Genomic DNA, 22,792 nt, shown 5'->3' with positions numbered 1-22,792 from the left:
CTATCGCAGGTCCTTCCTTCCAACCGCGACCAGGCTGTATAATCTACATCAGACCAAACGAAGATCACTCCGCACAGAGAACTAAATGATTATGACGATGACCATGAGGTCTTCCTCTTTCTCTTCTGGTTTTTTTTCCTTAGCTGCCATGGACTCCTAGTATATCTTCTCTTCTCAGCTTATCTGTGTCTACGTCTGTAATATATTACTCTGTATTATCCTGTATCTGTATTACTATGCTGCTGTAACACGCTGAAATTTCCCCAATGTGGGACTATTAAAGGATTATCTTATCTTATCTTATTATACTATTCGTAAGGCCGCATTCAGATGAACAATGGCAATGCTCTGTGATCAGTAAAAATAAAATGGATGATTTTATATGAATTGAATTATCTCTGCTTAGACCAATTGTATATGCAGAAAATCTGCCTGGTAAAGTCACACTTTCCACCCATTCTTGTTTTATCAGGACAGTCCTGGATTTTGGGTACTGTCTGGACTTGTGTCCTTGCTTCCACTCTATCTGCATGCAGAGGGCACAAAGAATTGAGTACAATGCAAGAAGTCATCAACCACAAAGAGAACATTTTACTGTGGGGGCACAAGGAGTAAATTATACTGTGTAGGGGCTACAAGAGGACATTATACTATGTGGGCGTCCAAAAGAGACCATGATATCATGTGGGGACCACTAAACTGGCATTATATTGTTCAACGGCACAAATGTGCTGGGCGGGATTAGATAAGTTCAAAGAGGAATAGATGGGGTTAGAGGTGTGGCTTATCATACACAAATTTGCTGATTTTTGTCCTTTTTTTGGTCCACTGAAGCTGCGAAGAGTGAATTCTGAATTGCCCTAATAACTTTACTATATATTATACACTCTGACAGCAAATGGATGGAAATCACTGCTTCCTAAATGGGCCCTAACTCAAGATTTTAGACAGTTAGAGACATGTTACATAGTTACTGGGTTGTGAAACAGTCACAAGTGTCCATCAAGTTCATTGGAATGGTGAAAACACTCTTGGATTATATATATTTACACTGATAGAGAAACTATATACTGTCATTTGGTCACATAGAGTCACAGTGATTGTTCTATGTAAATGTAACTAGCAAGCACCAATCATCTTGCTATTGTAGTTGTGATGATCACTTGCTTGTGGGTTTGTGTCTGTGTATTCAGACCTTAACCCCTTCCCACTGCAGGCATTTTTCGATTTTTGATTTTCGTTTTTGACTCTCCACCTTCCGAACCCTATAACTTTGTTATTTTTCCTTTCATAGAGTCATATGAGGGCTTAGTGTTTGTGGGACAAATTGTACTTTGTAATGGTATAATTTAATCTTGTGTACAATGTACTGGGAAGCTGGAAAAAAATTCTGAATGTGGTGGAATTGGAGAAACAGTGAATTTGTGGGACTAGCTTATGGACTTTGTTTCTACGGCGTTCCCTGTGCAACCATAATGAGATATCACCTGTATTCTATAGGTTGCCATGATTCTCAGGATACCAAATTTATATAGTCTTTTTGTTTACGTTTTAACCCATTGAAAAAAATCTAAAACCTTGCAAAAAAAAAAAAATAATAGAATTTCTGACAGGTGCCATGTTCTGACACCCATAACTTATATTACCATGTACAGGGATGTACTGTATAACACATGTTTTTTGCAAGTCCAGGTGTATGTTTTAGTTATACAATTTTGGGGAATATGTGATGTTGTAATCCATATTTATTAAAATTTTTATGCTTTACATTCCAGCTGTCAGGAGTTGCAAGATTTTTTAAAAGATTTTCTTCACCCACCTTCCCTGTTCCACTTAAAGATATTGTCTTATCATAGACAACCATTTTCATATAGGAGCCAATGCTATTCATCTGGTGGCATGGATCTGGTTCTTATTTTTGCATTGCCAGCCGGACTATTCCCCTGAAGTGGTAGTGGCTACAATGTCAATTCTGTGGTCCAGGCCCACATAGGGGATCCCAATTGGGGGACAATCCTCTTTGAAAGACATATTCAGTGATAGGATTTGACCACAACCACCAAACCCTTTTAGAAGTTGCCAAAATCTTCCAGTGTTGCATTTTACTTTTTATAAAATTTCTATTGCAAGCTTCTAGACCAGGGGTGGGCAATTAATTTTCTCATGGGGCCACATGAGAAATTGTAACTGTTCTAGAGGGCCATGCGTGCTGTGGCAAATTTAGCTCCACCCATCATCTTTCCATGTGCCCCCACACAGTATAATCCTCCTACAATCACCCGGACATTATACACCCCCACATTATAACATTTCCCTCCAAATGTCCCTCTTCAGTGCCCCAGTATAAACTAGCGGAAACTAGAGGGGACATTAAACTGTGGCAGCTGGAGGGGGAAATTTAACAGTGGGGGTAGTTGGAGGGGGACATTAAACTGTGGGGATAGTTGGAGGGGGACAATAAACTGTGGGGATAGTTGGAGGGGAACATTAAACAGTGGGGATAGTTGAAGGGGGACATTAAACTGGGGGCAACTAGAGGCAGACATGTCCCCCTCCAGCTACTCCCTATGGTTTAATATCATCCTACAGCTGCCCCAGTTTAATGTCACCCTCCATCTGCCCCCTAGTTTAATGTCCATGTGCATTCAGTTTAACTGCCCCCCTACATCTGTTCCTATTTCCCCCTTTTTGCTCACACATGCTGTCTCTTCTCTCTTCTTTATTATCCATCAGCCAAAATTAACAATAGTGAAAAAATAAATAAGGTAATGCACGGTTGTGTGTCTTACTCATTGTGAGGGAGTAATTGCATATCGTTATCTCCCTGCGATGTTTACAGTGGGCGCGTCACTGAGGGGGTGGAGCCCGGTCTGGGCTTGCCGCTCATGACGGTGGTGGGGGCGGATCTTCAACCTATATCAAGCGGAGATCAGGCGCCGGCACTTCGCGGCTAGACATTACAGCAAACCGGACGCTCAAAACACAAAGAGCGTAACTGCTATACTGGTGTTAACCCATGAGTTGGGTAACACTATTTAGGCCATAATATAAGTGCAGCAGCCTCTGATGAACCGGCCATTAACCGGAGAAACGCGTCAGCTGGCTTATTAGTGGCCGTGTGAGTTAGTGTGGAAGTGTGTGTGTATTTTAGCCAGCAAACCATTATCCTGGCTCATTAACTGTTTCAGTGCTGGGTCCGTGGTCTGCCGGTTCAGTATAAGTGTGTGCTGTATCTGTGGTGTTGTAGACACTGCGGAGGGTCATCCTTTATTGTCAGGCTCTGCAGAGGTAGTAATAGCCAGGCAGGGTTCCTATAGGAGACCGCTCGGTAATCTAAGGTCTACACCCGTACATCCTTCAAATGATACAGTTGACTTGAGAGACACACACTCCTAAAATAGCCTGTTTATTTATTTGTCTACCATTTTATCAAGTGGCTAGTGAGCTTTCAATCATTATTATTAAAAGTTAGATTTTTGTTCATTTTTTCTTCTATCATCAAACTTCCAAAAGCTATGTGGGCTGGACAGAAGCAGTCAGAGGGCCAGATGTGGCCTGCGGGCCGTACATTGCCCCTCCATAAGATTAGGAACGGGGATGAATTGGAACTAAAGCCTTTAAGGGTGTTTTCAAAGGGTTCTGGGGTTTGAGCTACTAGCGGGTTAGGTCTTGGATATTGGGGGACGCTGAGCTGGGAGGGACTCCCAGATGGTGGTAGTATATAGAGACATCTTACACCTAGGGATGTCCATATAGGTCCTTTAATTGTAACCATGTAGCGTCTTATTAGCAAGTGAAGGACACTACCTAACAACTTGGTGCTGTCTTTACACTCGTTTTTGGTCCCCATTGTGGTTTATGCTACCCCAGTTTAACCATTTTTTTATATAAACTTTTTTCTAATTTTAGCTGACTAAGTAAAAGTTATGTTTTAATTTATGCTAAATTCTTGTTATAGTTTTTAGTTGTAGCATTGCAAGTACCCATTAGTCCTAGTACCAGTTGTATTGTATAACCCCATAAACAAATTAAGTAGCAGTCCACATTTCTAAGATGGAAATGCTTGTGCAATATTTTGGTTCATGATGTGCAAAACTATAGATAGTTATTTCATTACTGAGCAGTTGACAATGCATTTGGTTCTAGTTTAGACTTGTCAATCTAGTCAGGGGCATAGCTATATGGGGTGCATAAGTAGCAAGTGCCATTGGGCCCTGGAGCCTAAGGCCTAAGCACCAAAGGCCTTTCTATTTAACATAAGAAGACACTAGTATACATCGTAAATGGTAAGCAGAGGTCCCAACCCAGATTTTGCACTTGGACTCTCAAAGTTTCCTCTAGTGCTGCTTTCTGGCTACAATATTTGATCTTCTAATAGTCCTAGACTTGGTATGAAAAGTTATACATGCGAACATATAAAGTGACAGCACAAATGTATTCATTTAAGTGATGTTTCACCTCCCAGCAGAGCCTTTCTCAGAGAAGTCTTCAGAGATATTTCCATTTTGGGCTACATCTTCCTTAGGGCTTATTCCCTTAACCCTATTTATACACATTCTGAATTCTCCTACACACCTCATATACAGTAATCTCCATATATATATATATATATATATATATATGCAGAAATATTCATAATATACCACATACAATCCAGAGACAATAAACTCCACAAGTGACATTTGTAGAGCAGGAGAACCTTTGCTATAAAATATGACACTGCTGACGCGCAGCTCATAGTTGTCACTTCTTACAAGCCTGCAGTTTTGGAAGCTCAAATTCTGTAAAACCTTGTTTTCTGGAGATTCTGGTTGCTTAGAAACCTTCTAAGAGAAGGGCAAGGCGTTGAGAAGATAATGGTAGGATATACTGTACTGCATGACATAAGGTATTAAACACTGTATAATGGTAACGGCCAAAGCTTCTTTTTCTTACGAATCCAGCTATCTATGGCTTTATTATAAAGGGTGGGGGATGTGATGATACTATGGCAGGTTCTGCTGACCTGAGCTGGGATGTTGCATGTGGTGGGGGCACATGAGTAATATGAGAATGACATCATCTTGTGAGAGTGGATCCTCCCGAGGGAGCCGAGAAGAGCAGGAGGAGGGAATGAGAGAGAGAAGCAATCACTCTGAAAGCTCTGGATGGATCCCAGCACACGGCATGCTGGCTGACTCCAAGTATGGTCGCTTTCGCAATGAGTCTGTAACTTCAGCAGAGGAACAGACAACTCTGTCAGCCGAAGCAATGAGTGGACAAGTGGCCCCTGGTACACCAAGCACCTCGCCATCATTGGGTCAACCATTCTCCGAACCACAATGTCCAGACGAGCAGGATGTAGCTACCACCTTCTGCATGATGATACCCAGGATGGGACAATGGAAATTCTCAAGTCCTGCAGCTTTTCTGAGCCGATCCCCATCTGGTGCCAGCAAGGATCTGTCCTTGGAAAAATCAGGGGCTTCTGGGGGACTAGGGTCAGTGTTTGGAGCCTGTGATCCTGTTTGCTCTACACCTTGTACTCTGCAGGTGATAAACCGGTTGCGAGGGGGCGCCGGAGGAGGAGGTAGAAAGGCTTCTCGGACAGAGACATATAAATTGCCAGGGGAGGAGTGGACTCGTAAAGGGACTTTTATCAGCAAACCGGCTCAGGGTTGGCTTCATCCTGATGATCGATTGCAAGGACCCGGAGTGTCTTATATTGTGAGGGTGAGTGTTGTTACAAAGAACACAACTTCAAATGAGAAGAAAGAAGCAATATGAAAAAATATAGGGTTGGCATTATGACAGTAAATGTAGATGTATTGACATGACATAATAGGGATGGTAAAAATAGTCTGGAGACTGGAGGCCTTTCATCTGAACTTGGCCAGTTAGTGAGGTCAATATGGAGCTGCAAAAGGAGCTCTTAGTTAAGCCAATATTATATTAACTCATTCTGTCCTGAAGGCCTAAATTTCTTTTAATGATACGCCCTAAGTTCCTACAACATTCAGATATGAGCATATCCCTTTAAATAATGGCTCGGCGCGGCTAAGGCAGTGCCCAGAGTGTTTTGTTCTCTTACCTAATTGGATAGCTTTTTCTTGGCTGGTACTGATTTGTAAAAGTGCTGATGCAATGTTTTTTCCTTTGTTTTGCTGGCCACTGATTGGACGGCTGCTCCTTTGTTTTGAAGGAGCTAAGGAAGGGCTAGAGTAACCATATTAGATTTTAGAACAGCTGCATAGTCCTCATAGCATCAACAAGAATACCATATACATATTGGTGTGTTACAATTAACATTTAATGCATAATTCTGATATAAAAATAATAATTTAATTATATTAATTATAATGCCTAAATTTATTTTATTTATTTATTTTTTTATAAGTGCTGAATTCTTTTTGGGGTATTTCCAGTTTCCAGAGGCTGACTAAGAGCAATAATACAATTACAGAAATCACTTGCTCCAGATATATACTTCTAACGTCTTGAGATCTTAACAGCTCTATGTCATATACAGGACAGTGTAAATATATATCTTCATTAAATGTTACTTTACTTATTCTCTAAAGGTAAAGGTCTACCTTCATCTCGGATTTTGGCTGACATCTTCTCCTTGCTCATGGAGATGTCCTCACCATAAATTGCCTGTGTTAGGGCTCTTTCTTATATGAACATGCAGGCCTACTCTGTTGGATATATCTCCCAGGGGTATTGAGCTGAGCCAGAGAGGTGTTCTCTGTTTGACATCAATTCTGGAGATTTTCAAGTGTGCTGTTAAATTAGATCAATTCAATTCCAAGACGAGAGCGAGATACAGAAATAGGAATAATTGGTTAAGGTATATAGAAGCATAAGGATAAAGAAGGAAGCGTATAAGATGAGTTGTAGGGGAGTTTTCTTTATTTTGAGTAGGGTATACAATAACATCTGCTTGGCATTTTAGATTACCATGAACCATTTAACACATCTGATTTCTTAGAAGGTATGACCTATCTGCTAACTCTGCCCTCCTCATAAATGGCTATTCTTTCCAATTTAATATGGAGCTAACCAATGTGTCATCACATGTTTTATGTACACAACCTATAGGGCAATCTAATAGGATGAGATCATTTGGAGACACAAAAACACATCACTTAGAAGTCACATGGGGCCTCCACTGTCACCCACGTCTGTTTCACACATCTGTCATTGTCTTCAAGAGGCGCAGGTCAGGCTACTGTCTAACTATGGACGTCTAGAGAATTCTAGAAAAACTGCTAAGAAAAATCATTACTGCATGTATGTATCAGGATATAAACTACACGTTTTGTACCCCTTTATTGAATGCGCTTCCTTGTAAGCCATGACTTATGGTGTGGCAGGCCTGCATCAAATTACTGATATCTTTTCCATTAGCAATTCTGATGTTCATTCCTTTAAGTACATTTATGATGATGCACACATTTTTGGAAGGGAAGAAAAGAGGGGATTTAATTACATGGATATCATAGTACACACAAATTTCTTTAGTTAAGAACCTAAAGGCCAGGAATACACATACAGTGGGAAATTAGTGGTGGAATTGCCAGGAGCTAACGCACTTTGATGTACAGTAACAGTATATCGATGTGATTGAAACAAATCCCATCCACACACTGCAGAAAAAAAACCTTGCGGCACAAAGAGCTTTGTACAGTGGGTTTTGGGCACACATCATGGATTATTGCTGCATGTTCAGCTGTAATTTTCAACGTTTGCAGTGCAAATGGCATAAAATGCAGGTGATTTTACCTGTTGTGTGTGGCCTTAGCCTAAAGGGGTTCACTAGGGTTAGAAAAACATGACAACTTTTTTTCATGTATTAAAGTACTGTTATCCAGGTTCTGATATTGATGGCCTAACCTTGTGATAGGTCATGAATATTAGGGAGCCTCCAAAAGTACAGCTACCAGTAAAGATTGCATCCCAGGAGCTTTGGTGTTCACTCACTATACAATGTGTTGTTCCACTGAGTTCTATGGGGCAGCTCTGCAGTACCAAAAAGTGCCATTACAAGACATATGGAAATAAAACAGGGCCTAGAGTTGAATGGGCACCATGCACATTTAAATGCAGTCTGTCAGGTGAAAAATGCCTTACAAACTAATAACAGTGCCATGTATGAGTGTTTAATGGAAGCAGAAACATAGAAAGAAATAGATGAAGTGATGTAGAAGTAGTAATCTTTTTCTGGACATGCAAGTCAGCCTGTAAGTGCAATGGGTTAGACCCAATTTACCACATTTGTCTACAGAAAGTGGTCTGGGATCCCGCAAAGGCTGGAAGTATAATAGAAACCCACAAGACTGAATTTTGGAAATGACCCCTGTTAAAGAGGACCTTTCATCAAATCGGGCCCATGCAGTTTTATATACTGCTGGAAAGCTGACAGTGCGCTGAATTCAGTGCACTATCGGCTTTCCCTATCTGTGTCCCGGTACCGTAGCGCTTTAGTTTCAGAAGGGCGTTTCTGACTGTTAGCCAGGGACGCCCTTCTGCCCAGCAGCGCCTATCACGCTGTACTGTGGAGCGGGGAGGAACGCCCCCTCCCTCTCCTGATAATACTCGTCTGTGGACGAGCTGTGTGAGCAGAGGGAGGGGGCGTTCCTCCCCGCTCACACTCTACAGCGCGATAGGCGCCGCGAGGCAGAAGGACGTTCCTGGCTAACAGTCAGAAACGCCCTTCTGACACTAAAGCGCTACGGCGGCTAGTCTGTTGTAATATACAGTGGAGCTAATGCTCACGATCAGAGTCCTCTCAGATCACGGGCATTACTACCTGTAAGCCCCCCACAAACTGCCCCTGTACTTTTTGTGTTGAAGGCCGGCTCCAATGTGGCAAGATCGCAGGAGTCGACCTGTTCCTCTGACAGCTGGGAGTCTAATGAAGGCTCCCACGCTTGTCATTGGAATAAAATAAGATAAGCCGATAATAGTCCCACCATGGGGAAATGGAGCATCTCTGAAGGGCTGTTCACTGTGATTTAGGGAGGCCTTTCTGAGGGTCTGTTCACTGTGGTCTGGGAAGGCTTCTCTGAGGGTCTGTTCCCACAGATCTAGAGAGGCTTCTCCGATGGTCTGTTCCCACTGATCTAGAGAGGCTTCTTCGATGGTCTGTTCTCACTGATCTAGAGAGGCTTCTCTGACAGTCTGTTACCACTGATGTAGAGAGGCTTCTCCGAGGGTCTGTTTCCACTGATCTAGAGGCTTCTCTGAGTGGCTGTTCCCTATGATCTAGGCAGGCATCTTTGAGTTGCTGTTCCACATGAAATATGGAAGACTAGCCTCTTCGTCTGCGGGTTCTTGGCATGGATGATCCGCCTATATTCAGAAAATTGCTGCCATCGATAGTTTGCCTGCTCCGGCATTTCGGAAGCTCTAAAGCTGTCCTGCTGCTGAACTTGTTCCTCACGCTGTGCCTGTGATTGTTCCGGCATCTTAGCAGCTCACTGGGACGCCATATAATGAGCGTGTTGTTGGTGTTGATGATCCGCCCGCTCCGGTGTTTCGGCAGCTGTCAAGCTGGCCTGCCGCTGAACTCTTTCCTCCCACTGTGCCCGTGATTGTTCCGGCATTTCAGCAGCTCACTGGGACTCCATATAATAAGTGTGTTGTTGGAGTCGATGATCCCCCTCAGCTCCATTTGAGGAGAACTATGTTGACTTCTGCCTACCTTCATAGCTCTCATTGTTTGCAACAAATTTTCTTTTTTCAGGCATGTTTAAAATTGGCAAACTGCCAATTTGGATTAAAGGTGTTTGCCAATGCCCGTTTGTCAGCACTGTCTGGAGCAGATCAGATAATATGCAAATGAATGAACACAATCCACTGAGGGTTAGCATGTGTTTACACAGAGAGATAACAGCCCTGGCTTTCTCAAAAGCTGAGATAAGGTGCTGCCAAGAACAGTTTAATATAGTACGTGAACATAAATTCATAACAGTCGTGAAGCCATGTCATTTACCAGGATAAAAAGTAGCCTATGTTTTAATCAAGATTACAAACTACCTATGTAGTACCTACCAAATTTCATTCAAATCCGTTTAGCCATTTTTGCGTGATTCAGTAACAAACATCCAAACACACAAACATCCAAACACACAAACTTTCACATTTATAATATTAGTAGGATAGGATTCTCTGAGGGATTGTTCCCTCTAATCTATGAAGACATCCCTGAGATACTGTTACCTATGAACTAGGGAGGCTTCTCTGTGACCTAGGGAGGCTCTTCTAAGGGGCTGTTCCCTGTGATCTAGGGAGCAATCCCTGGGGGAGTGCTCTTCCTTGTGATCTAGGGAGACTTCTCTGGGGTGCTCTTCCTTGTGATCTAGGGAGACTTTTCTGAAAGGCTGTTCCCCGTGATCTAGGGAGGCTCCTTGGGAGTGCTATTCCTTATTATTCACTAAGTTAATTGGGGTAACCATGGTCCATCAGTGGGTGCACAAAATTCCACACTATTTTCCTGTTTTCTTTTAGCACAGAGGGCATTTTGGAGGCTTTACTCTTGCTGTCTTTCCCCTTTTACATCCTAGGAACAGTGGCATATAGACAGGTAGAGGAGGGCAAGATCTCGGAGGTAAACGTGTACCCCCTTCCCAGAAAGACAACTATGCACAAAGGACAGGAAGTAGGCAGCAAGAAGGAGAGGGAGTCCCATAGACAGTATTCCAAAGACGTTGAATCAACACGCACTTTTATTAAGGTTCCTTATTCACGACGCATTAAACTGCGTTTCGGGGAATACCCCTTTGTCAAGTGTATAACCAATATATACACTTATTAGTCATATCTGAGGGCTTCCATGGTGAACTGAACAGATAGGGTGTGATAGGGGTTCTGATCCACATGTGATTCCCAAGCTACTGACTTGGTCTGTTTTATGATCAGAATCTCAGTTTTTCAAGACTTGCCCCAACACCTCATAACATTCTCAATCTTGTGTGTGTATTGGTTATACACTTGACAAAGGGGTATTCCCCGAAACGCAGTTTAATGCGTCGTGTATAAGGAACCTTAATAAAAGTGCGCGTTGATTCAACCCCTTAGGAGTAGCGCGGTTTTCTTCACATCCACTGGTCTTTTTCTTCGATGTACTTCACCCCCTGAAGGTGCTGGATGCTGTTACTGCTACTGATTATCTCCAATCCCCCCGGAACAACGACTATCGTAGACCTTTACCAAAGGTTGAACAGTGGGTTGCTCGGTACATTGTTCATTATTTGTTCCCATAGACAGCATGACACTGACTCAAGTTTCAGACATATAAGGCATGGAGACAGCAGATCATCACCAGAGCCACCTAAGATCACCATAAAACTACCAACACAGGTACCGTAAGGTCTTAGGGTAGAACACAGTGCAGTGACACACCACTTTGTGTACGGGACTTGTTTAGTTTTTTCAATATGCAGAGTGCTTGTCCAGCTGTTTTCATAGATTGTAGGCATTTGCTTGCAGGGTTCTTATATATCTTGTTTGATTTGTTACAGGAGAATTCTAGATGGGGGATAACTGCTATGTTGGAAGGAATTCAACTGGTGGGATCTCCACTCAATAAAAGAAGGGTGGTCCTGTGTTCTCTGCTGAATAATATGGCACTGTATAAATAGACATTATAACTACTGTAAAGAAACATTCCATGAAATCTGTTGCTACATGCAACAATTAGGCAATGATTTCTGTATTTCATTTTGATGCATGATACTCTTGCATATGTTTTCATGGAGGCATTGTTCTTTAGTGGAGAGTGAGGTGAACACACCTTGTACTACAATACGGAATAAAAACCAGACATGTTTATTTTGGCTTTGAGTCTGATAACGTATCATTGTAAATATGTTCCCACCCATAAAATGATCTTGTTCTATCGACTGTAGATTATAGCTTACTTGTTCTTTATTCCTCCTATTACGTACATAGACTGATTATCTTCTCAGTATATATAACACAACTGCAGATATAGAAAAATGCAATGAACATATTATATGAGGAAGATAAGTAACTGCTAGACAGCTTTGGTGACGCCTGTCTAAGGTACAAGAAAGTATTGTGCAAATAGAAATCCATTATGTAGAACCCCTGGCTTCTCCTGATGGCAAGCATTGAAAGGTGAATTAAAAAGGTGACAGGTCCTCTTTAACTCCTTCCTGACCTCTGTCATAATAAGTGAATGTCAGGTGTTTACAAAGCAGAGACCTGGAAAAGTCCCTGTGATAAGGCATTTAACCCATCAGCTGCTGTGGTCACATGCAACTATGGCATCTAAGGGGATAAGTTCACTTTCACTTTCATTTCCTTGCGCCAACTGGGTCCTGTGCAACAAGATTACAGGAGCTGTTCGGTTGCTATGACAGCTGGGAGCTTTCTGACGGCTAGTAAAAGATCATATAAAAGTGATCATGTCAATATACATACCCTAATATGGTAACAATAAAAATTAGCATATTTTTTGGACTATAAGGGCCCGTTCACATGGACACAGAGGGGGCGGATTATGGCGCGGAATCCACATCATAATCCGCCCCTTCACAATGGTGGTGTATGGAGACCACTAGCGTTCCAAAAAAGAAGCAGCATGACCTTTCTTGAGGCGGATTCCGCCTCAGAAAGTCAATAGATGTGAATGGGAGGCGGAAACCACTTCGCGATTTTTGGCAAGAACCACAAACAAAGCCGCAATGCTTTTTTTTGGGTCCATTCACTCTGGGAGGGAAAAACTGCCTGGCGTTTTCTGAAGTGGTTTTTACCAAAACACGCTCCAGAAAACACTCAAAAAAAATGCCTTAAGGACCAAAAACCACTTCCTAATTGGGAAGCGTTTTTTTCCGGATCTTTCCCCCCCAAATTTAGGAGGAAAATGGGGGGTGAGTCTTATAGTCCAAATCTGGGGAGGGGGAGAGCAGACGGTGTTCATGCGTTTCAAACCATTTCCCGACATTCGCCGTACTAGTACAGCAGATGCCAGGGCTTTAAAGATGAAGGCGGCTGCTCTACATAGTTAGCCATCCATGTTGTTTCATGTAGTTTAGCACACCTGTATTGCGCGTACACTTGTAAGTGGAGTAAAATACAGGAGCACAAGATTTCAGCGATATGTGAAGAGCTGTGGATGAAATAGCTCTGAAGATAGTGAGGGAGACGTACTTCAGCAATAGATGGGCATACTTGGCAATGATGCGGCTGTGCTTCCGGGCCTTCATTTGCATAATGATAAAAATGGTTATTATAAGAAACCTAGCAGTATAATCTGCCTGTGGCAGTAGTTTAAAATGAATGGCATAGGTGATAGACTCCCTTTAAGAGTTTAAGGCTGTATTCACACAGAGTAACGCCAGGCGTTTTTTGTGTGTTTTTTGCACATAGCGCCGCGTAGCGCCGCGTTAACGCCGCGTATACGCCGCGTTAACGCCGCGCTATTTAGCGGTGGCGTTGCCCGGCGTTAACGCGGCGTATACGCGGCGTTAACGCGGCGTAAACGCGGCGCTATGTGCAAAAAACACACAAAAAACGCCTGGCGTTACTCTGTGTGAATACAGCCTAAGGATAAGTCCTCAAAATTACAAACGTGAATATAGACGTTGTAAGTTTTAAAATGCACCAAATTATGACATATTATATAAGTTGAGATCTAACATACAGCTAGTACCAGTACCAGATAGTTAGCTTTTATAACAGTATAGTTATGTTTATTAATGTAAATCTATCTATTTCCAATATCAAAAGAGGATCATTTAAAGGGAGTCTATCATTTGCAATAGCCATTTTGTTAGGGAATACTAGGACAGCAATTCCCCAGTAGCTGTTGAACACTGGGACGGGACACAAGAGACAGTGAGCCCTAAGCTGAAGCCCCCAACTGTCTCTTCCTATTGCCAGGCCCTATCCTACGTAATAGGCAGCAACCACGAAGACAGTCCCTTCCTGTATAAGTGATACACAAAACGCAGATAAGACGAACAACAACAAAGGGAGGTCAGCTAGCCAGGGTTCGGTAACAGTCGAGCGATGCAGTGCCAAATCGGAGTCCAAAGAATAGTCAGTAGGGAAAGCCAAAGATCAAGGATAGGAATTCAAGCAAAATTAGTGACAGCAAGGAGCAATTACGCACAAAGCAATAGCAAGCATAGGGGTGAATGAGAGCCAAGGCTAAATAGGGAGGAAGAACCCGCCCCTGGAGTTGACAGGAAGGCAGGGTGTCAATCACACGAATTATCACTTCATGAAAAGAGGCAAGCAAGGGCAGAAGACGGGTGTGGTGCAAATACAATCACAGAACTAGAGCTGTGTTCACACAATGCTATCAAAAACTTTAAGCCAAGAACCAAACTGCACACGCCTCCTGCACCGCCGCATGCGAGCAGAGGGTAGTGCAGTGACCCGAACAGGCAGAGATGTTACACATTTTTAACTAAACATATCTTTGCATAGCCTTTAGAAACACTATTCCAGGCATACCTTTTATTTTATCATCAGTGCTACTGTTTTTGAATTATCTTGGTTTTAGTGATATGCAAATTAATCAGCATGGAGCACCGGATGCCTTTTAAGTTTTTTTGCTTGAGCACCATAGCATGAGCATCAGCAGCCTTCCCCTTCCCACCGCCCTCTGGAAGAAGTGAAGAAATGTAGGAGGAGGGATCATCATGTGTAAGGAAGGAGGCAGTGAGAAGGGGGAGGCTGATGATGATGATGCTGCTGCGGTGCTCAAGCAACAGTTAGAAGGCTTCCGGCTAATTTGCATATCATGAAAAACTGGGATAATTCAACGTTGGCTCCGATGATAGAATAAATGGTATGCCTGGAATAGCCTTTCTAAAGGCTATGGAAAAATATGTTTAGTTAAAAATGGCTATTGCAAATGATAAACTCCCTTTAAGAAGTATAGAGGAAATGAGGGACTCCCAAAAAGGGACACTTGGGGAGATCCCTTTAATTTCTTTAAATATATTAAAGAATAAAGATATTAAACAAAAACTGTATAAATTTGGTATTGCCATGATCATACTGACCCACAGAATATAGATAACGTGTCATTTTTATAGCACAGTAAACACTGTAAAAACAAAATGCATAAGAAAATGGCACAGTTGTCTTATTTTCCAATTTCACCACAATCTGGATTTCTTTCTCTATCAGTACATTAATACATTGAGTATTACAGGTTGCCATTATGAAGTATAATTTGTCCCACAAACAAAAGCTCCATGAGCTGAAAAAATAAAGAAAATTATGACTTTTATAAAACAGATACTAAAAATAAAAAATCAAATTGACTGAAGATGAAAGGGGTTAAAATGATGAATGAAAACTACCCTGATATTGAGGAAACAAAATACAAAGGCCTACATGAGATAATGTATTTGTGCCTGTTTTGGCACACGTTAATCAAAAATAATGAAAAAAATAGGCAAAAATGGATCATGAAGAAAAATGTGAAAAAATCCAGCACTCAAAGATCCACCGTGAATAAACAATAAAACTTGAATTTTATTCCATGGGAGATATACTCCAAATAAAAATCAGCAGTAGGTCCAAGTGCAGAGGTTGGTGACAAACTAGCCTACACGTTTCGAGGCTTATAGCCTCTTAGTCTCTTATAGCCTTGACTAAGAGGCTATAAGCCTTGAAACGCGTAGGCTAGTTTGTCACCAACCTCTGCACTTGGACCTACTGCTGATTTTTATTTGGAGTATATCTCCCATGGAATAAAAGTCAAGTTTTATTGTTTATTCACGGTGGATTCTTGAGTGCTGGATTTTATCACATTTTTCTTTGTCTATGGCCTGTCTCAGCCGGTGGAGATAATCCGTGCACCAAGTTCTATAGGATCTGACCCCAGCACCATGGCAAACAAATACAAACTGTGAGTGACCACTCTTTCTCATTTTTTTGTTCATAATTTATTGTGGACATACGTAGTAGGCTGTTTGCTATTCTGTATTTTTGTTTAAAAATGATGTTTTATTCTAGTCCACCAAGAGTTAGGTAGACAACAAACTAATTGTCTAAAACGACTTCCACGAATAATGAATGCTATGATAGCATTCTAAGAAAGCATACAAGGATTGTGTATTTGGAACAGTACAATACTACATATAAGATGCCAAGTCTGATCTACAGAGCCAAGTCTAACATGCCTATTTCTCTGCTCCACCCCGCAAACCTTACAGCCTCTATTCTACTGTTCTACCTCTATTCTACTGTTTGATTATGGTATCCTTTTCAACACCTGCAGATTTCTTTTGCCACTATCAGAGCCCATATGGTTGGAACAAAAAGAAAACAAAGACAAATATTAAAGGGGTGCAGGAGCAAAAAAAATACCATTTACTTCTTATGAATAATGTGCCATAAGGGGGCTTCCTAGTTAAGCCAGTCCTCTTCTCCACCATGGCTGAGGCATAAATGGAAAAAGGAGCTGACTTAGCTACTAAAGTGAGCCAGACAGCCATTCCTCTTCAAGCACATCACTGACATGGAAATAGAGGTGCCTGGAGAAGATGTCTGAAATGGGATGCAATAAGGACAATTAATAAATTATCATTAAGTTCATCATTCAATTATATGTTATCTTATATGTCATATTTGTGTACACTAAGAAGCCTTTGAATTTCCATCTGGTAGGCCACTTTAAAAAGGCTCAATCGTCTTTTGCTTTATGTTTGACTTTTTAGTACATGGGTTGCATTGAAGTGATACGTTCCATGAGGTCTCTGGATTTTAATACAAGGACCCAAGTGACAAGGTTTGTAATTTTTTTTCTTTATTAGTCTGGAAAATAGTTCTTAAAAAAAGCAATATAGTATTCAGTAAATTTTCTTTTACCATTGACTGTAGACAAATGCTGTAATTTGCATAGCCGACCCTCTGCTTGTGACTGTAACAGCAAGTAATACAATGCTGCAGGATCAGACTACACAGGGTTTTGTTTGTAGTCTGTAACTATGAAGACATTCAGAAGTATATAGAAGCTCAGCAATAGAATATTTGAAATAAAGATTTATTTACAATTTTTTTTAAATGCACTAAAACAATAGAAACTTGCTTGCAAAACTGAACATAGTCTTTCAAGAAATGCTGAAAGCTACTGTATATAACATGTCTGATTATTAGATTATGCACTACACAGTAAAGTTACTCTGAATAAAAACCATAAGATTATGAAAGTCTTGTATGTTAGTTTTTTTTTTCTTTTGTAATATCAAAAAGGAAAAATTTTAAAATTGTGCTGTCTTATCTTTATTACATAGAGAAGCGATCAACAGACTTTATGAGGCTGTCCCTGGTGTGAGGGGGACCTGGAAGAAGAAGGTAAGTGTAATAACGTGCTCTTACTTAATAGCAATGAGTGCTGCCATATTTATCATTTGTCATGTTTCATATTTTATTCTTTCCTTAAAGGCGCCCAATAAATCTCTAGCATCAATTTTGGGACGGAGTAATCTTCGTTTTGCAGGAATAAGCATTGCTGTAAACATATCTGTTGAGGGGCTGAATCTCAGCATACCAACAACGCGACAGGTAGATATTTAATGCTACTTCATTTCTGTATACCCTAAAACATTAGATTGCAACTCACTTTATACAAGACTTTGGTTTATGACCTCCATATATACCATGCTCCATTGAAGTAATAAGTCCCTGCAACATGTATTCTGCCTCTACTCCACTTTTCAGTTTTATTCAGCCTCTATTCTGCTATAATCTCTTATCTTTCTGCTATTCTCCTGTATTCTGGCTATATCTTGCTGTCTGACTTTATTCTCCTGATGCTAGGACAGATATAGCAGCTTATTTCAAGAAAGTAATTATTGACAATGCATTTCCTTACAGCACAGTCACCACTGTTATGTGGTGGCTTCTCTGTGCAGAAAGATGTCACATGAGTCATGTGAGTGGCTAGAGTCTATAAGACAACTGAGCCATCTTAATTATGGAAAAGCAGGGCACTAAAGTATCAAAGAAAGTAACCAATTGATTATATGAAATATTTTTATAATAAATCCAGGTGGATCCAAATGATCACTCATGCGATTATCGGGGATTCAGTAATCATATCCAAGCAGGAGATGATGTATCCAGGAGAGTATTGGCCATGTATATCATCGGGAAAATTCCTTGTGGGCGAACTGTAAAATGGGCCGGCAAGGGCCAGCCCTTACACTGACTATTGCTGCAGAGTGCAGCCTGATGGCCCCTGCTCTATACCTGAGTAGAGGTTGCTCTGAGAGTATGCATTAGACGAATCTGGCGAGATTCATTGCGCAAGGACCGCCCAACGGTTTCATTCGGACTGCACAGGTCCTAACTAGTGTTGAGCGAGTAGTATTCGATCAAATTCCTCGCCGGCATAGGAATGCGTGTAATCTGCCGAACACCAAGGGGTTAAATGCAGGCCCAATATTGAGACAGATGCCTTTGGGGGACAGTGGTATGTTTAATCTGCAAATGTGGTTCAATAGTTGCAGGACCTGATCCCAATATGGTTTAATCTTTTCACCTTCCCACCATAAGTGGAAATATATGCCGGTAGCTTTGTCACATCACCAGCATTGGGGTGAGATATAAGGGGTGTATATATGCAGAAGGAGCTCGACGTTTTAACCAAATTCAATCATGGCTGGATGGGGAGAATAGTTCTATATAAAATGTTAATTCTTCCCAGGATACTTTATTATTTAAAGGGATCCTATCACTGAGCTAAACACAGGTCTGAATAGCCTTTAAAAGGGATATTCTACTACTACCTTTACTTTTTCTGTTGTCCCCGCTGTTTCTTTTTGAACCGCTTTATTTCTTTAAGCTAATTAACCCCACAAAGTACCCTGGATGTTCCCTAAGGCCTTCGTGCACCCCCATGTCGTACCTTTAATACCGCTCCTCGACTGCTTGTGCTCTGTCTGCCCTCCTCCTCTTTCTCCTCGGATACTCCTTCTCCTCCGTCTGCCCTCCTCCTCAGTTCAAAGCTCAGTTCTCCAGGGAACTACACCAAAATGGCCACTCGGACAGCACTGTCCGAGCAGCCATTTTGATGTAGTTCACCTGTAGAGAACTGAGCATACTGAGCAGTATGCTCAGTTCTGCTCCATGGGCTTAATTAGCATAAAGAAATAAAGTGGTTTAAAAAAAAAAAAAAAAACGGCGGGGACAACAGAAAAAGCAAAGGTAGTAGTCTTTAGCTCAAAAGCACTTTTTCCAATGATAGAATCTCTTTAAGAACTTTAATGATTCCAATACCCAAGTCTGTATTCCTGAGTTTCCAAAAACAGATGATGGCCTTTTTATGGAATGGTTGTAAATCCAGAGTTGCTTTACAAACACTCTTTGATTCAAGAGATAATGGAGATATGGGTATCCCAAAATTATAGCACTACCATCTTGCCACTGCTTTGGGTCAACTTAAATTTTTGGCTTACATCGAACCATGATAAGCTACGGCCAGATATGGAGGCTCAAATGGCCCAGATTAGTGATAGTGATTGGGAGGCATTCCTACTAGTGTCAGGGCCCAGTAAATGTATTCCCCTCTCTGTTCCACCAGCTGTACAGGCTATGGGGGGCATGGCGTATCCTTTGTGCTATTCCAGACAGTGTTGTCCCTGGGGTCACATTAAGTTTAACTTTAACAACGCTCCTTCATGAGATACCACATTTATCCTTAGATGCGTGGCAAAGCTGTGAGATATAGAATATCTCTGACCTCTACAGAAGCGAAACCATTGCACCCTTCTCTGTGATACAGGAGATGCACAATCTGCCTGCAAGGGAGGCATATACTTATACTAAATTAGTCTCATACTTGTCTGGTACTACCTCGGCTCAACTGCGCTTGCTGCAGCTGGCCACCGATCTCTTACAACCACAGACCTCCCCAGCCGGTTATAAGACTAAGACTAAGGGCGTGGCCTGAACATACTAGCATGAAGTCGCATCTCTGCAGAGCTCCTGGACCCCTCAATAACCTGCCGCCCCAAGCGCCCCAAACTGGTGGATATCTGGAATCTTCTGAGCACTCTGCCAACTAAGATGGACTTGGAAACTATTGTCTACAGAGTTGAAGAGAAACATGAGAGAATCATGTCTGAGTTTAAGTCAGAGCTTCAGTCTATTTCTGCACAGGTTTCCCAGGCGCAGCAATGCCACAGAGCCTCATGATGTTTTATGCAGAATACATTTCTTTAGAGAGAAGGAAGATATTCTTCAGGCAACCTGAATGGTCCAATCCAGTTCCAGCTTTGTCCTGATGTTTCCTGTTGCATCTTGGCCATGAGCAGAATTCTCAAGCCGGTCCTTCAAGTTCAACTCTGGGGCTACCTACAGATGGGGCCATCCCTTCCACCTTCAGGACTGTCGCAACAGAGTGACGTTCCCTCTTCATTCTCCTGACCAATCAGTTCTGTTGGCAAAGTTTCTGGACCTCCCTGCTCTGACTCTGAAAAACTGGTTGGACTACCCATTGCCATTGGTGCCATCCGATGGGTGCTCTTCTTCCCCACCCTTGCCTTGTCGGTGCTGCTGCGCGGAAGATATTTCAAAGTCTCCTTCCTGATGGGTGATATCCTTTTGCTGCGACTCCTCACTGGGACAGTTCTGTACTGTTTATTTGCCTCATATGGAGCCCCCTCCTTTGGAGGTTCTTTCTCCTTTGATCTCCCTGGCTGGCGGCGGCCTCTGCTAGCGAGACCTGCCTCAGCTCACGGGAGTGCGATGCAGTTTGATGGCACTCTCCCTCCTCTTGGTTAACTTGCTGACTTTATTGTTTTTGGCCGCATTGAGTAGTGCCTCCCTCTCCCCTTTGAGTCACTGACCGTGGTGCCAAGCCCCCTACCCAGAGTGTAGATACCTGTTTGTTTCTGTGGCTCCCTGAGCTGGTACCCTATTTCTGGCCCACTCTCTATATTACTTGCCTCCTAGGCAATCAGCTCTGCTGCTCAGGGAATGGGTAGCAACCCAATACTGTTCTGCCTCTCCCCTGTTAGCTAGGTTTTGGCAGTTCTCTGGGGTTATACTGCGGTGTGCCTCTGAGACCTGCTTTAGTGGGTTGTCCCACTGTTTGATGTTACCCACTCTTAGATTAGCTTAGATCGGGATTAATTGTTTTGTTTGTTATTGCTCCTTTCCTCCCTGCCCCCCCCTTTTTTTTTCTCTCTTTTTCTCTTCTTTTCCCCTCCCTGTCCTCTATAGAGTTCCAGTGTCCTGACATGGAAGCCCTGCTCTTTTCCTCATTAATGGAGTTTTCTCCAGCTTCCTCACTTCCTCATTTCATTCCCCGACTCCTCAGGCTATGACAGACCACTTTACCTAGTGAGATAAGTTACCTTCCGCAAATGCTGCTTCTATTGGGTGATCGCCGGAACTCTTTAACCCCATCGCTTTATCCTCCCCCCCTTTTTTTCTCTTTCTCCTCTCTCTTTTTCTCTTTCTCCTCTCTCCCCCTTCCTTCCTCTCTTTTCTTCTTGCCCTTTCTCTTCTCCTCTTTCTCTGACCCTGTCTGTGCATTTGCCTCAATGAGACTGTCACTACAGATATGTAATACCATGTTCACACTTGTTTGCATTGCTTACTGGCTCCTACCTGTGTGGAGTCTGTTTTTGTACTGTTTGTTTTGCTTGTTTATAGTTTAGAAATAAAGAATTTATAAAAATAAAACACCAAAAACCTAAGATTTTTGCATTGTACTTTGAATGTAGATTGCCCCTTCTGGAAGACCAAATACGTGCCTTTGGGAGGATGACGTTGGCCGCAGATTTGAGATTGGATATTGGCGGGAGGCGATTAAATGGGCTAAATAATCTGCAGTGTGTGCCTCACACTTGGAACAATATAGCAAATTACTCTTACGCTGGCATTACCCCCCTCTATGTTTAGCTAAGTTTTATACATCATTTCCATCTTGATGTTGGAGGGGCTACGGGGAGAGACTGGCTCGTTATTCCATGTGTTCTGGCACTGTCTGCTCATTCAACCCTTTTGAGTGTCTGTGTTTCATTGCCAAATAAACTATGTGGTGGAGTGGTAGGGTTTACTCCTGAAATGGCGCTCCTCTTGCTGGGCAAACACTTGCTTCTGCAGTTTTAGGACCGTCATTTGCCAGGTACTTGGTGCTGCTCGCCAATTCATTGCACGTAGATGAAAGTCTACCTCCTGTCCGATGCTGATGGAGATGGTTTCGGTGGTGTCATTGAATTATCAATATGATCATATTTGTGCATGTAATGGTAGTAACTTGGAAAGGTTTAGGAAACACTGGGAGCTTTGGGCGACTTCATTCCCCCCAGAGTCCACCCATTGATGGTCTATATGCCTTGGACACTACTGTCACTATGAGCACCATTATTGTTCTCTTAAATCTCCTAGGGTGATTCTCTGCCTGACTATTCTTAAATTACCTCTAAATGAATATTTATCTTAATTCTGCTTGCTAACAGATTGGTCAGTACACGTGTTTGTGTGACAGGCCATCCACTTTATTATTATTATTGTTTATTTATATAGCACCATTAATCCCAGGGTGCTTTACAATTGGGGGTTTAGATACAATACACCAAATATACAGGTAGATATCATACTAACAATGACCGACTGGCACGGTGGGGTAGAGGGCCCTGCCCCGAGGGCTTACAATCTATGGGGGAAGGGGGTAGAGACAGAAGGAGAGGGGTTCAGTTCAGATGGTGGTGTGGTGATAGTGTTATTGGAGGTTGTAGGCCTTCCTGAATAGGTGAGTCTTCAGGGCCTTCTTCAGAGCCTTCTATAGAGTGATGGAGAGTGAGCTGAT

The 22,792-nt window shown here is 42.2% G+C and overlaps 1 protein-coding gene across 3 annotated transcripts in view; it reads left to right on the top strand.

Annotated features, from left to right (window-relative positions):
- Positions 1 to 5,022: 5,022 nt before the first annotated feature.
- The window catches only part of SHC2 (SHC adaptor protein 2), a 40,102-nt gene continuing 22,332 nt past the window's right edge, over positions 5,023 to 22,792 (top strand). The window contains exons 1-4 of one of the 3 annotated variants that reach the window (XM_075281271.1): positions 5,023 to 5,712; positions 16,689 to 16,759; positions 17,265 to 17,325; positions 17,416 to 17,535. In XM_075281271.1, coding sequence (XP_075137372.1) covers positions 5,023 to 5,712; positions 16,689 to 16,759; positions 17,265 to 17,325; positions 17,416 to 17,535 — 942 coding nt within the window. The remainder of the gene's footprint in view (positions 5,713 to 16,688; positions 16,760 to 17,264; positions 17,326 to 17,415; positions 17,536 to 22,792) is intronic. The other 2 variants (XM_075281281.1, XM_075281291.1) reach the window with 2 other exon arrangements.

This window comes from Leptodactylus fuscus, chromosome 1 (assembly GCF_031893055.1).
Source record: "Leptodactylus fuscus isolate aLepFus1 chromosome 1, aLepFus1.hap2, whole genome shotgun sequence".
Taxonomy (NCBI): Eukaryota; Metazoa; Chordata; class Amphibia; order Anura; family Leptodactylidae; genus Leptodactylus; species Leptodactylus fuscus.
This window is presented reverse-complemented; position numbering and strand designations above follow the sequence as displayed.